General features: G+C 53.9%; 2 protein-coding genes across 2 annotated transcripts in view; both read left to right on the plus strand.

Annotated features, from left to right (window-relative positions):
- UBTD1 (ubiquitin domain containing 1) overlaps positions 1 to 3,117 on the plus strand; it is a 50,119-nt gene extending 47,002 nt beyond the window's left edge. The window contains exons 2-3 of the mRNA XM_061162309.1: positions 470 to 697; positions 2,038 to 3,117. Of these exons, the coding sequence (XP_061018292.1) occupies positions 470 to 697; positions 2,038 to 2,423 (614 nt within the window). The 3' untranslated portion in view covers positions 2,424 to 3,117. The remainder of the gene's footprint in view (positions 1 to 469; positions 698 to 2,037) is intronic.
- Positions 3,118 to 4,830: 1,713 nt separating this feature from the next.
- Positions 4,831 to 13,901, plus strand: ANKRD2 (ankyrin repeat domain 2). Its single transcript, XM_061162311.1, is given in 10 exon segments — positions 4,831 to 4,898; positions 4,900 to 5,005; positions 8,605 to 8,706; positions 10,013 to 10,171; positions 10,280 to 10,387; positions 10,910 to 11,008; positions 11,379 to 11,477; positions 12,277 to 12,375; positions 12,486 to 12,584; positions 13,639 to 13,901. Coding segments are annotated over 10 exon segments (1,074 nt in total). The 5' UTR covers positions 4,831 to 4,845; the 3' UTR covers positions 13,789 to 13,901.
- Positions 13,902 to 13,944: the final 43 nt, after the last annotated feature.

Consider the following 13,944-nt stretch of genomic DNA (forward strand, 5'->3'; position numbering starts at 1 on the left):
AGTGACCTTCTGAGTCAGAAAACCTGGCATTAAATTGGTACCTGTGGGGCTTTACACCAATGACAAGCTTAGTTTCCCCATCTGCTGGGTCATTTTGAGTCTGAAATGCCTAGTCTGTCATCTGGCACAAGCTGGGTCTGAAAATGGTCGCAGTTTTTGTTTTTTGACACAACTACATTTTTTCCAGATTTTTAAAATACTGAACACATCCTTTTTATAATCAAAGAAAGAGTAAAATTAAGACTTAAATAGCAGCAACAAAGGCAGTATATGCTTTGCTGACAAAAGGGGTTTTCACCCCCAGGAGGGGTTTGTGCCGTTTCCAGACTTTTCCCTGGTCCAGGAAGGGGCCCAGAGACCCGAATGCTCAGGAGCCACAGCAGTGAGGACTGGGCAGGCTGGGCTGCTAGAGGGTGGACTACAGTCCTGGCTTTCCGCATGCAGAGCTTCTCCCTTCTGTCCTGCCCAGGACGCAACGAGCCCCTGAAGAAGGAGCGGCTGAAGTGGAAGAGCGACTACCCGATGACCGATGGGCAGCTGCGGAGCAAGAGGGATGAGTTCTGGGACACGGCGCCCGCCTTCGAGGGCCGGAAGGAGATCTGGGATGCCCTCAAGGCTGCCGCCTACGCAGCCGAGGCCAATGACCACGAGCTGGCTCAGGCCATCCTGGACGGAGCCAGCATCACCTTGCCCCATGGTCAGTGGGCAGAGCGGGGGCTATCTCCACCAGAGCAAGGGGGCTGTTGGTGGAAGAGAGCCAGTGGCCAGCCCCATGTCAGGCGCTTCCATGCAGGCTGTGGGTGGCAAGTGTGGCTAGTCATTTGTTCATTCAAGCAACTGTTACGAGCATAGACCAGGAGCGGGACACCTAGAAAATGAGAGCACAGTCCCTGCTTGCCTAAGGAGCGTGTGGAAAGACAACAACACACCTCAGGGCAGTGTGATGAGAGCAAGTTAAAGATTACTTGGGGCCCTTTGGGATCCTAGCACACCTCAGGTACCAACCTTCTGTTGAGTATTATTATATGCTGGGCACTGAGCTAGAAGCTTCTACTGCATCATTTCATTTAGGTTCATAACAGCCCCTGAGGCTGTGTAAAGCAGAGAATAACAGTGGGAACTCTATAGAGTCAGAAACTGGGTTTTAACTGTGTCTCTTTCCTAGCTATGTGACCTTGAGCTTCTTGAATTTAAAGCCCAAGTGACTTAACAGTTATAAAGTGGGGATACCTACCGCACAGGATGGGTGTTAAGATTCAACAAGATACAGATAACATCATTTAGTCCAGTCTCAGCACGTAGTAGGTGCTTAAGATACAGGAGATACATTACTACGTGCAATACATTGTACCAGTAAGAAGGCTGAGGCCCATTAGGTATGAGTCATGAAGAGCAGGGCCTATGCCATTTCATTCATCCTTATAACGCCAGTACCTGGCACATGTGCTCAGGAAGGGGTTGTTGAATGAACAAATGAAAAGTAATTTGCTAGGGTTGAATGAACCAGAACCTGGTGGAGCCAGAGTGTAAGCCCAGCTCTTCCTGACTCTACCTCGGGCCCCCACCAGCTGTACGAGGAAGACCTGACTGTAGGGTGGGTTTGAGGACTGTGGGGTGACCATGATGGGTATATTTGTCTGCTCAGTCTGCTATAGCAAAATACTGCAGACCGGGTGGCTCACTAAACAACAGAAATTTAGTCTGAGAAGCCCAGGATCAAAGTGGCAGCTGATTTGGGTTTTGGTGATAACTGTCTTCCTGGCTTGTAAATGCCACCTGCTCACTAAGTCCTCATTGTGGGAGAAGAAAGAGAGAGCTTTCTGGTATCTCTTCTTATAAGGGCACTAATCCCCCTGGATCAAGGCTCCACCTCAGTGACCTCACTTAACCATAATTGCTCCCATATAGGCCCCTATCTCCAAATACCGTGGTGCCAAGGGTCAGGGCTTCAGTGTATGAAGCATAATGGAGGGGACACAAGTTAACCCATATCAGTGGGTCCCCGAGCCGACTCTGACCGCCCTGCCTTTCCCACAGGCACCCTCTGTGAGTGCTACGACGAGCTGGGCAATCGCTACCAACTCCCCATCTACTGCCTGTCGCCGCCCGTGAACCTGCTTCTGGAGCACGCCGAAGAGGAGAGCCTGGAGCCCCCCGAGCCCACCCCCAGCGTGCGCCGAGAGTTCCCGCTGAAGGTGCGCCTCTCCACGGGCAAGGACGTGAGGCTCAGCGCCAGCCTGCCCGACACGGTGGGGCAGCTCAAGAGGCAGCTGCACACCCAGGAGGGCATCGAGCCATCCTGGCAGCGATGGTTCTTCTCCGGAAAGCTGCTCACAGACCGCACGCGGCTCCAGGAAACCAAGATCCAGAAAGATTTTGTCATCCAGGTCATCATCAACCAGCCCCCGCCGCCCCAGGACTGAGGAGCCCACGGACCCCTGGGCAGAGAGGCCAGGGAGCGCTCTGCAGGGCCGAGAGGCCTCCAGCCTGGAGCACTAGGCCCTCCCACCCTGCCGCTGCCTTTGAGAGCTGTCCTTTTCTTCAGGGGCACCTCTCGTGTACGGCTGCTGGGCAAGCCCTGAGAGGACCCTGCTTCTCGGGGACACCGCGGACCACCAGTGCTCAGCACCCAGGAAAGAGTGTGCTGCCACACACCGGCCTTGCCAGCTTGGTCAGAGAAAAGGCAACCAGGGCCTCCACCCGGTCTCCCGAGGCCGGTTCAAGCCACGAGGGCCAGCCCGGAGGCCCCTGGAGCCCAGATCTGCCCTCTGGTGCTGATGGCTGTGCTCACTCCGGTTTTCTGCTCAGGGTCTGAAGCAGCTGCTGTCTCCCTCCCCTGACTCTGCCCTGGGGCACAGGGCCAGTGCCCTGAGGGGAGGGGACCACGCGTGAGCCCCAGGGGCCAGGAGCCTGAGGCTGGCCTCTGCCTCTCCCAGCCCCTGGCACAATTGGCAGAGAGGAGGCAGTGGCTGGGCAGTGGTGGCCGGGGGTCTGCACAGGGCCATCTCCTGGCTGTAACCCTGGCGGTGGGGGGTCCGCAGCCTGGGCATGGCCCCACGGCAGGTCCCTGTGTACAGACATATCTGCATATTTATCAATAAAGCCTTTTGCTCCTTCCTTCTTGCTTGCCCGGCTTTGACTCTGGGTTCTCCTGCGGCTCTGTGGAGCCTGGAGCCAGTTCAGAGGGGTGGAGCAGGTGGGTGTCCAGCCTACCCAGCAGCTCTGGGCACCGCAGAGAGTATGGTGAAGCAAGCCGCGAACTGCTGGTATTCAGGCCTGCGTTCTCGTGGGTCCTCAGGAAAACCCACTTAACCTCTGAGCCCGCTTTGATTATCTTTCGAGTGGAGATGGTGCCACCTGCCCTGCGTCCTCCCTCCGTTGCTGGCAGGACTCAGTGGGGTAAAGGACGTGAACTCACTTTGAAAGCCAAGGTGGCACCTCGGGCAGCAGTAGTTACCTGCTGCTCTGCCCCCGCAGCTCAAGGGCGCTGGCTTCCCTCTCCAATCCCTGAGCCAGGCCCTTGGGACTGGGGGATGTGCAGTGTCATGGAGATAGTACCCTCGGTGACATTCCAGTGAAATCTCTGACACATTCCGATGATGAGCCTGTGTTGGCTTGCCACCAAGAGAAGCAGAGGGCAGAAGGAGCCGGGTCTTGTGCTTCCTTAAGGGAGAGCATGCAGGTAAGCAGAGAGGGGCGTCTTAGATAAGGTTGTTTGGCTTAGGGCAAGCCATGTGAGTGTCACGGAAGCACAGGGCATCTTTGGTTCACTGGCAGGTTAAACCTGGGTTTAAGCCCTGGGTTGTGGTGACCCAGGGCTTGCTCCCACAGATCCAGGTGTGGGGCTCAGCAAAGCAGGTCTGCTCTTTCTCCAGTTGGGAGTAGTTTTCTTTCTTAGTGAGCATGACCACCGGTCAGGGTGTCCTGACAGGGAAACCAGAGAGGGAAGGATGATCAGCCAGAGCTGGGGTCCTTGTCAGCAGGGCTTGGCTCTGCATTCTGGCCCTTTTGGTGGCTTCTTTTGAAGCAAGACTCTGTAAGTCCCCCAGAGGTCCCCTGAGACAGATGGGTGAGGTTTGTCAGGGACTCATGGGTTTCCCAGGCGGCACAGTGGTGAAGAATCTGCCTACCATTGCAGGAGACACAAAAGTTGGGGGTTCAATCCCTGTGTCAGGAAGATCCCCTGGAGAAGGAAATGGCAACCCACTCCAGTATTCTTGCTGCGAAAATTTCACGGACAAAGGAACTGGGCGGGCTACAGTCCATGGGGTTGGAAAGAGTTGGACATGACTGAGCCCAAGCACTACATGGACTTGCAGCCAAATACAGCGATGCTTCACTAGGGGGCACTGTGGGATGCCAGAGCCGCGAAGATCAGGCAGAGGGAGGCGACTGCCCTTCTCCCCACCCCCCATCCAGCACTGCAGCACAGAGGAAACAGCGTCTGCACCTCCCCAGAGCCAGCGAGCCTGTTCTATGGACAGCCTGGGAATGCAGGCCTGTCTTGGGTTTCCACATTTGGCTTTTGGGTCCCCACACTGGCACTGGCTGGGCAGGATTTCTAGGCATCCAGCAGGTGGCACTGCCCTCAGGGCTAAGAGCAGCCAGCGGGTCCTTGGAGCGGCCCGGCTGCCCTGGCTGGGGCCCAGTTGGGCCTAAGCACTCGGACAGGCGCCGGGCAGGCTCCTTCCTGCAATTGCCACTCTCAAGACACTGGGCCCTCCAATTCTAATAGGCCAGGGGCTAGGTGTTGCAACTGTCCCATCCTTCCCCCTGCGCCCTGAGGCTGCCTGGGGTGAAGGTGACAGGTGGGGGAGGCAGGTGGAGAATTGGGCCAGTGAGCTCATGGCAAAAGCGCCTAGCGGGGCGGGGGTGGGGGCCCTGGCATATAAAGCCCCCGGGGCCTGCCGAGGCGGGTTGCGACGGCACCATGGCGGACTCTGAGGAGGTGCAGCGGGCCACGGCGCTTATTGAGGAGCGGCTGGCACAGGAGGAGGAGAATGAGGTAGGGCTGGGGTGGGGGCCCAAGGGGTTCTGGGGACACCCAGCTTTGCTGTCAAGGGAAGGCAGAACCCGGCTGCCATACCTGGCAGGAAGGAAGACAGGTGTCCTCAAGAGCCCAGCTGGTGCTATTCCAGGGTGCTCCTGAGAGGGGGCTATTGGTCGTGGGATATGAAGGCTTTAGCCCCCAGATCTTGAGAGACAAGAGGCAAGCCAAGCTGGGTTCCCCGAGACCCTGTCTGCTCACTTGGGCCTTGAGAAGATGGGCTAAGCTACACAGCAGGACAGCCAGGATGTGGCCTGGGAGTGCGGGGCCCCAAGATCCCCCTGCTGCTGGGTGGGAGGCTGGGATAAAAGAAACTCCAGTGTTTGTTCCCTGAAGAAGGATAAAGCCTGGGAGCAGAGTGAGGAAGGGATGCTGGCAAAGGAAACATGGGTTTTCTAGGACCATCAGCCACACCAGGGGAGGCCTCTGAGCACAGGGCTCTGGACAGTTGCATCTTCTGTGGAATAAAGAAGCAAGGGAGGAGGGTGTGGTCTGGTCCCCCTGTTCATTTGATGGAAACAAATATTTGACTTGGAGTTTCTCTGCCAAGTGCCTGATGCTGGGAGGAATGAGGGGCTCAGTAAGGTCAGCCCCTGCCTCTCCCTTACCAACCCTGTGTTCATTTTAGCTGACATTTGTCAGGTGCACAGTCAACCCGGAAACAAGGCAGAGTGGAGAGAGGGTGAAATAGAGGCGTAACTCAGAATGAAGGAGCACAAAACGTGGGTGATCACGTTGCCCACAGACCCTCTTGAGGACTTCTCTGTGGACAGGAGGGCACTGAGTCAGGCCTTCAATGATGGCGAGTGGTGATCAGGATGGGGAGGGTATTCCAGGCTAAGGAAATGGCAGGTGCTAATTTCCAGGTGTGGAAATGTGACTGTCAGGAGGGTGTCTGGCATTATGGACTGAGGCTGGGAAGGCGGGCAGGGCACAAACCAGCGGGCAAGGGCCACATGAAAGATACTCTGTGGCAGTGGGAAGTCACTGCGTGTTGAGGGAGGCACAATGGTGCCATCTGACCTGTTTTAGGAAGGCATCTCTGACGGCCCTGAGAAGAACTGGGAGGGGGAGAGACTAGCCCTAGCAGGAATGGGAGGGAGGAGTTAAATTCGTTTAGAGATTGTGTGTGTGTGTGTGTGTGTGTGTGTGTGTGTGTGTGTGTGTGTGTGCGCGCTCAGCTGCTCAGTCATGTCTGACTCTTTGAGACCCCATGGACTGTAGCCCGCCAGGCTCCTCTGTCCATGGAATTTCCCAGGCAGGAATACTGGAGTGGGTTGCCATTTCCTCCTCCAGGGGATCTTCCCAAGCCAGGAATTGAACCTGGGTCTCCAGCGTCTCCTACAGACTTCATTCATAAAAGGAAAAGTGAATGGGAGTGAGGAAGAGGGGAGGGTCAGGACTCCGGTGGAAGAAGACAAGAGGCCTAGGGAACGGAGGACAGGTTTGTCTCAGAAGAGCTTGGACTGAGCCCAGTGAGTCCCAGTCGGGGCATCCCTGGATCTCCAGGAATGCCATTTCTCACCCCCACAAGGGCATGAGCACCAGGGCCAGGCAGGTGAGTCATGCTGCTGGCCCATTTCTGGAATGCTGCCACTGGACACAGAGATCTTCAGCAAGAGGACAGGGAGCAGTCCTCATCCATTCATTCATCCAATAAATATAGCAGCAAGACTGTCAGGACCCTGCGTGCCCACAGAGCCAGCCTCGCCACCAATGCCTCCTTCGTGCCAGGCACTGTGCTACAAGCGGACAGGCATTCTCTCATTTCATCCATGCAACCGTCTATGAAGTAAGGTGGAAGTTTTGTTGTGTTGCGTTTCATCAACGAACACCCAATTCAGGAAACATTTCTTGAGTACCTGCTGCATGCCAGTCCACAGAGACAAATCCGAAGCGAGGGGCTATGGAGTCTGAGTAAGACACGGGTGAGCAGTAGAGACCCAGCTGTCCCCCCCAGGCCCCAGCCCAGCAGCATTCTTAGAGCAGAGCCTCATGTCCAGCCTGTACCCCTTTCTTGGGGTGGGTGAGGAAGGAGGACCTCAGAGACCAGCCCAGGGACTTGGGCTCTTTGGTGGGGGGTTTACTGGGCTAGGTCATCACTGAAGACTTGGAGCTGTGCAGAGCTGCTGAGCCTGCCTGACATCATCCATGAACTCATTCATTCATTTACTCTCCAAAAACTTGCTGAGCACCTACTGTGTGCTAGCCTCTGTCACAGGTGCTGGGGTTGCCAAGATGATTACGACCAACCCATCCTCTAGATGCTCCAGGGGCCAGCCAAGATCCCACATGCAGTAGTAGCTGAAGCCCTAGACGATCCCTTGTCCCCTGGTAAAGATGCAATGTTTCAGGCAAGGCCAGCCCTGAGGCGACCTCAAACCATGTAAACTTCATATGGAAGGGAGGCCCAGTGGACTACAGAACATCTGAAAAAAAGCCCTGGAAAATCAGCCCTCAAATGACCCTTGACGAGTACAACCCTTGGAGTGCAAAAGGCAGCTGAGAACTTTAGAAGAGGGAGTCATTCCTCCCCGTTGCCATCTAGACTCAGCACCCTCCAGCCTGAGTGAATATCCTGGCAAGGGGGGGCTTCAGAGATGGAGGGGCCACACTTCACAAAGAGTGTTTTTCTTTAGAAAAGAGGAGGTGGCGACAAGGAAGTAGTCCAGGCAAGTTGGAGCTACAAGTTGGGAGGAGACCTTGACAGAGTTTCCCCCCTGTATTATTACAACGAGAAGGTTAACACTTGGGGGCTTCCCTGGTGGCTCAGATGGTAAAGAATCCGCCTGCAATGCAGGAGACTGGAGTTCGATCCCTGGGTCAGGAAGATCCCCTAGAGAAAGGAATGGCAATCCACTCCAGAATTCTTGCCTGGAGAATCCCATGGACAGAGGAGCCTGGCAGGCTATAGTCCATGGGGTCACAAAGAGTAGGACATGACTGAGCAACTAACCCACATCTGAGGTTAATACTTAGAGTTCACTTCAAGCTGAGAGCTGGAGAGCTGCAGGTCCCACCCCTCAGATTCCTTGAGAGCAATCGTTTCCATGCCCTAGGATTTCACAGATCAGTAAAATCTGAGGGAAAGAAGTTGGTAACTGACAGAGTTCCCAAAATTTTATATTGTCAAGTAAGCCCATTAAAAAATATTTATCATTTATCACAATTATTTTATCAGTGAATTTTAAATGCCCCTAAACCTAACCCCCCAAAAGACCTCATTGCTTATAAAAATTGAATATATTTAATTTCATGAAAATTCATTATGCTAGCCCTTAGTCCTATTTTTCTGGAGACCCAGGGCTGTCAATAGGCAGGTGTTTGAACTGGATTTGGGGTTGAGGCTGAGTTGGGGAGCCCAGCTCTGAGGTGGGGAGCGCAGCTCTGACCTGGGCCTCTCCTGGACCAGACAGGAGTGGAGCAGGTGAAGGGCTGTGAGGTCACACAGGAGGAAGACTTTTGGGGGTGTCCTTGAATTAGTTGTGGGGGAGGCTGTCAGGTCCTCTAGGCATAGCAGGCAGATCCCGGAACCTGTCTTCTCCCTGGTTGCCCAGAAACTCCGAGGAACCACCCATCAGAAGTTGCCCATGGAGATGCTGGTGTTGGAGGATGAGAAGCACCACAGGCCTGAGAGTCCGTCCTTACAAAAGGTTAAGGTAAGTGCTAGGAGAAGCCAGAATCCACCCTCAGCAGACAGGCCAGGCAGTTACAGTCTTGCGCCTCCTAGTATAGTCCATGAGCCTGCAGCTCAGCACTGCTGGGAGGTGTGAGCGATGCAGCCTCCTGGCCCTACCCCACACTTGTGAAGGGGAATATGCCACCCCCAAATATACCACTTTGGCTTACTGATTATTTTAAATTAAAGTCACTTGGGAAAAAGCCAGTGCAAGAAGAATACACTGACCCTCCTTTGCTTCCCAGAAAGTAGGAGATAAATCTCCCATGTGAAGTTAGCCTCCCTCTATCAGGAAAGTAGAGAGCTTCCTTATCACCAGATATCGGGAATTCAGGGTTGAGAAGGCTATATAAACAAACCTTGTTGTTTCTTCACTAATTAGCTCCTCCATATCCAAACTCCTTTGGCTTTTCAGTGCTTCACAAATTTATTGTTTCCTTGTCTAAAAGGTATAAAAGCTGCCTGCTTCATCACTTCTTCGAGTCTCATATTTTTATGGACTACCATACACATGAAATTAAATTTGTTTCTCCTATTAATCAGTCTTACATCAATTTAATTATTAGGCCAGCGGAAGAACTTAGAAGTGAAAAAGGGCGGGTGGGGGAGGGTGGTGGGGGGTAAAAGTTTTCCTCTGCATACCTTCTGAGTCAGAATCTGCAGGTGTCCAAGATCCCAGGGGACTCATTTTGGAAGCGGCCCTGATGGGGCAGCCCTACAACAGGGCGTGATGCAGGTGCTAATGGGATGTGGGGAGGAGGCTGTGTGTGCTGACGGGAGAGATCTCCATGCTGTTCAGAGAAAAGCAGTTTCCTGACCACGACGTGGGGGATGATCCCCTCTGAAAGGGCATCAACTGAGCTGTGATAGAGGTTACCTCTGGGAGGGAAGAGCTTTCATGTTTTTGTATTATTTTTATGAAGGGAGAGAGGGATGGAGGGAGGGAGAGAGGCGGAGAATTGCACGGAAAAATGAGAATCAGGAGCTGGTTCTGGAGACCTGGGTTAAGAACTGCCCTTGAGATTGCCTCATCACCCCCCCTCACCCTATGTGGAGCCTTGAAACTGGGCAACTCCCAGGCAGCCCCCTCAGGCCTGCCTGGTCCCCCAATCTGAGGTATCTGTGTCAGTTTCATTGGCTTCACCTAGTCCTGGGCGGCAGAGTTAGACCTGGATTCTTTCTTCCTTGAGAGGAGCTCCCTGTCCTACACCTCCAGCTCAGCTCAGAGGGCCCCAAGCCCCACACTCCACGCCCAAGTGCGGGGTTGATGGGCTTTCCCCACGCAGGGCCAAGAGCGTGTGCGGAAGACATCTCTAGACCTGCGGAGGGAGATCATCGACGTGGGCGGCATCCAGAACCTCATCCAGCTGCGGAAAAAACGCAAGCAGAAGAAGCGGGAAGCCCTGGCCGCCTCCCAGGAGCCACCTCCGGAGCCGGAGGAGATCGTAAGCATCCTAGGGAGGACGCCTGTGTGGGCAGGGGGAGTCGGGGGAGGGGAGGATGGCGCGGATCACCTCGGGGCGGCCCCCCATGACTGCATTCTTGCCCTCCAGACGGGCCCTGTGGATGAGGAGACATTCCTGAAAGCTGCGGTGGAGGGGAAGATGAAGGCCATCGAGAAGTTCCTGGCGGATGGGGGTTCCCCTGACACCTGCGATCAGGTGATGGTCTTTCCGGGCCCTGTACCTGTGCCAGCCTCCTCTGGCTGGCACACGCAAGAGCTGTGCCTTGTGAATTGAGAACAGGCATCGGTTGAGAACAGGCCCCCTTTGAGAGGGGGCCCCTCAGAAGATTTGGGATGCCCCCTTCCCTTCCCCACACAGGTCTCTAAGGAGACCCTTTCCAGCTGGTGGTGGAGAACCACCTCCAGAGTAATACATACCTGGATATTTAGGGGGGAAAGAGGATGGAATCAAATACAGAGTCGAAGACCAGAAGAACTGGGCTGGAATCCCACCTGCACCATGCCCTGGTTCAGCTTGTGTGCTTGGGGGCCAGTGAGAAGGTCCCCAGTGCATAGGAGGCCTCCAAGGCTGGTCCCCACAGAGCATGAAGGATCTGGCAGAATGTGGACCATATGGGGATCCAGCACAGGGGTCAGAATTGGGCTGGGATAAGCCCTGGTCTCAATCTGGGTGGATGATGGGGTCAGGCTGGGGCCCTGACTGTTTCTCTGGGGACAGTTCCGCCGGACTGCCTTGCACCGAGCTTCCCTGGAGGGCCACATGGAGATCCTTGAGAAGCTTCTGGAGAGTGGGGCCACTGTGGATTTCCAGGACCGGGTGAGCAAGAGGGCAGGTGTTAGGTGAGGGGCAGGAGGTGGGTCCAGCACTAATAGACTCCCTGTCCCTGCAGACCTCCCACCTGGGACATAAACAAACTGCCTCCGGGGCCAGGCCCCACCGCTAGTGTGTTGTGTGAACTTGTGTGGGCACCACACCCTCCGCAAGCCTTGTCTGTAAATCTGGCTTGGACTAATGGACCCCAAGGGTTCTCCGGCTCCACTCCACCCATTGCCCAGCCACTGGAGTGTCATTGTCCTTCCTTGAACCCTTCCCCTGGATATCTCCCTGCCCTCTTGGCTGGGGTCATTTCCCCAAAGGCACACTCTTCCTTGAAGCTCTGCAATGAGGCTTCACTCTTCCTTCCTAGCTGGACTGCACAGCCATGCACTGGGCCTGTCGTGGGGGCCACTTGGAGGTGGTGAGACTCCTGCAGAGCCGAGGAGCAGACAGCAATGTGAGGGATAAGGTGAGGCAATAATGCTCACAGATGTTGGGGTGGCAGAGTGGAGGGGAAGGAAGCAGAGGGCAGAAAAGCAGAAAGCAGGTGGCTAGTGAGCTAGCCTGGTTTCTGGGGTGCCTCAGAGCCTGCGGATAGGTCTTGCCATCAGTGTCAGATCGTTGGAGACCACCATCTGGGAATGGAAGCAGGAAGAGCAGAGGAAATACACTATCTTGGTGACTTTGGGACCACCCAAAAGATGCAGGATTTGTTCACCCATGCAATCCTTCATTATCCTTCTATTTGTCTATCCATCCATCCATCCCTCCATTGATTCATTCATCTGTTCACTTTTTTATCCATTCACCATTTTTGAATTCACTCAATCCTTTGTATGTAACCTTGAACAGGTGATGGCCTCTGAGCCTCTGATTCTCATCTATGAAACATCTTTGCAGAGTTCTTGTATGTATTGGATGGGGAAATGTATGTCAAGTAATTATTTATTTAACATAAGACTGATGTTTTATAAGCTTTTGCTGTGTACATCACATAGTCATCTCTTGATAAATGGCATCTATTATAATTATTTTTAAAGGGCAGAGGAGTGAGCAGTTGCTCACATCTGAGTGAGAGGGGAATCATAGAAGGCATCCCAGAGGAGGTGGCAGGTAATGCCTTAGAGTTAGATCATCAGATAGGATGATGGGAAATTAGAGTTCCCTCCCCTTCCTTGGGAGAAGGCTGGAGTTGACAGCCCCTCCACCCTCAGAGGCACCAGAGCCCAGGTCCCTTCAGCCAGCATTTTCTGCTTCCTCCCACCCAGCTGCTGAGCACCCCTCTGCATGTGGCAGTCCGGACGGGGCAGGTGGAGATCGTGGAACACTTTCTATCCCTGGGCCTGGACATCAATGCCAAAGACAGAGTGAGTGTCTGGGTTCCCTCCTGCCCAGCCCTGCTGCAGGGGTCTCCCTGTGCCCGCTGAGGGCTCCCACATGCTCCTGTGGACCATGCTGAGTGTCATACTGGTTCTAGGAAGGGGACAGTGCCCTGCATGATGCTGTGAGGCTCAATCGCTACAAAATCATCAAACTGCTGCTCCTGCATGGGGCTGACATGATGAGCAAGAACCTGGTAAGTTCCCTCCTTCCCTGATTCAGTAAACAGGGTGCACTGGTCTCCCAGGCCCTGTGCCAGGCACTTGGAGGAAAGACAGAACTGAGCAAGACTTGGCTGGCCTGCTCTCGGGACAGTCACAGTGGAGGGCTTCTCTGGGCCCCTGGGGATTGGGGTCCACCCAGTTTCCCAACTCTCTATGCTTTTCTACATCCAGAAAATCTAAATGCAGAAAACAGCCAGGAGGGTAAGAGGACCTCCCAAAGGCCCCCAAATAGAACACAGGGGGTCCTAAAGTCCAGGCTCAGCGAGGCCAGAGTTGTGGAGAAACAGAGCTGAAAGGAAGCTAAGCACTTGGTACAATCACTCCTAGCACCCTGTATTGGCTCCTGTGGTCCCCTGGTTTCTTTAGGATCCTATGTCCCCTCATCCAAGGTCTTCTCTGGAGCCTAGAGCAATCACAAAATGGAGGAGAATTGAGTAAGGGGGCACTGTGACTCAAGAAAGGCTGGTAGGAGGGGGGGCAGTGCAACATAAGGGTAGGAGATTTAGAGGTACCAACTATTATGTATAAAATAAGCTACGAGGATATTGTAAAACACAGGGAATATAACCAATATTTTATAATAATTATAAGTGGGGTATAACCTTTAAAATTGTGAATCACGATATTGTACACCTGTAACTTATGTAATATTTTATATCAACTATACTTCATTTTAAAAAAAAAAAATAAGCTAGCTGTATGAAAGAAAAGAGGAAGGTTGAGGGGGTAGCGGGAAAATCAGGAAGATGAGAGGACGGTGTAAATGAGGACTTAACCTGGGCATTACTCACATTTTGAAATGAAAATTTTCTGTGGTGGAGGGAGTCCTGAGCATTATAGAATGTTTGAGCAGCATCCCTGGCCTCTACTCAAGATGCCAGAAGTACCCCCGACCCCCAAGTTGTCATAACCAAAGATGCCTCCAGACATTGCCAGTTGCTCCCAGATGGAGGCCACTGGTATAGGTGAGGCACCTTCTGGGACAGACTTCTCAACAGTGACCAGATTTCCTCTTGGTTCCCGCAGGCAGGAAAGACCCCCACGGACCTGGTGCAACTGTGGCAAGCCGACACCCGGCACGCTCTGGAGAACCCTGAGCCGGGGTCAGAGCAGAATGGACTGGAGGGGTCTGCTGAGAGTGGGCGGGAGACCCCCCAGCCTGTGGCAGCCGAGTAAACGCCTGTCCTGGCCTACCAGGCGCCTGGCCAGTCCCCTGCATACAGCCCGAGGGTCATAAGAATGGCCCGCAGAGCTGAGGATACCATTCCTCTTGCATACACCCACAAGCTACTGCAATAAAAAAAAAAGTCATTTTTGCTATGTGTGATATTT

Source organism: Dama dama, chromosome 15 (assembly GCF_033118175.1).
Source record: "Dama dama isolate Ldn47 chromosome 15, ASM3311817v1, whole genome shotgun sequence".
Taxonomy (NCBI): Eukaryota; Metazoa; Chordata; class Mammalia; order Artiodactyla; family Cervidae; genus Dama; species Dama dama.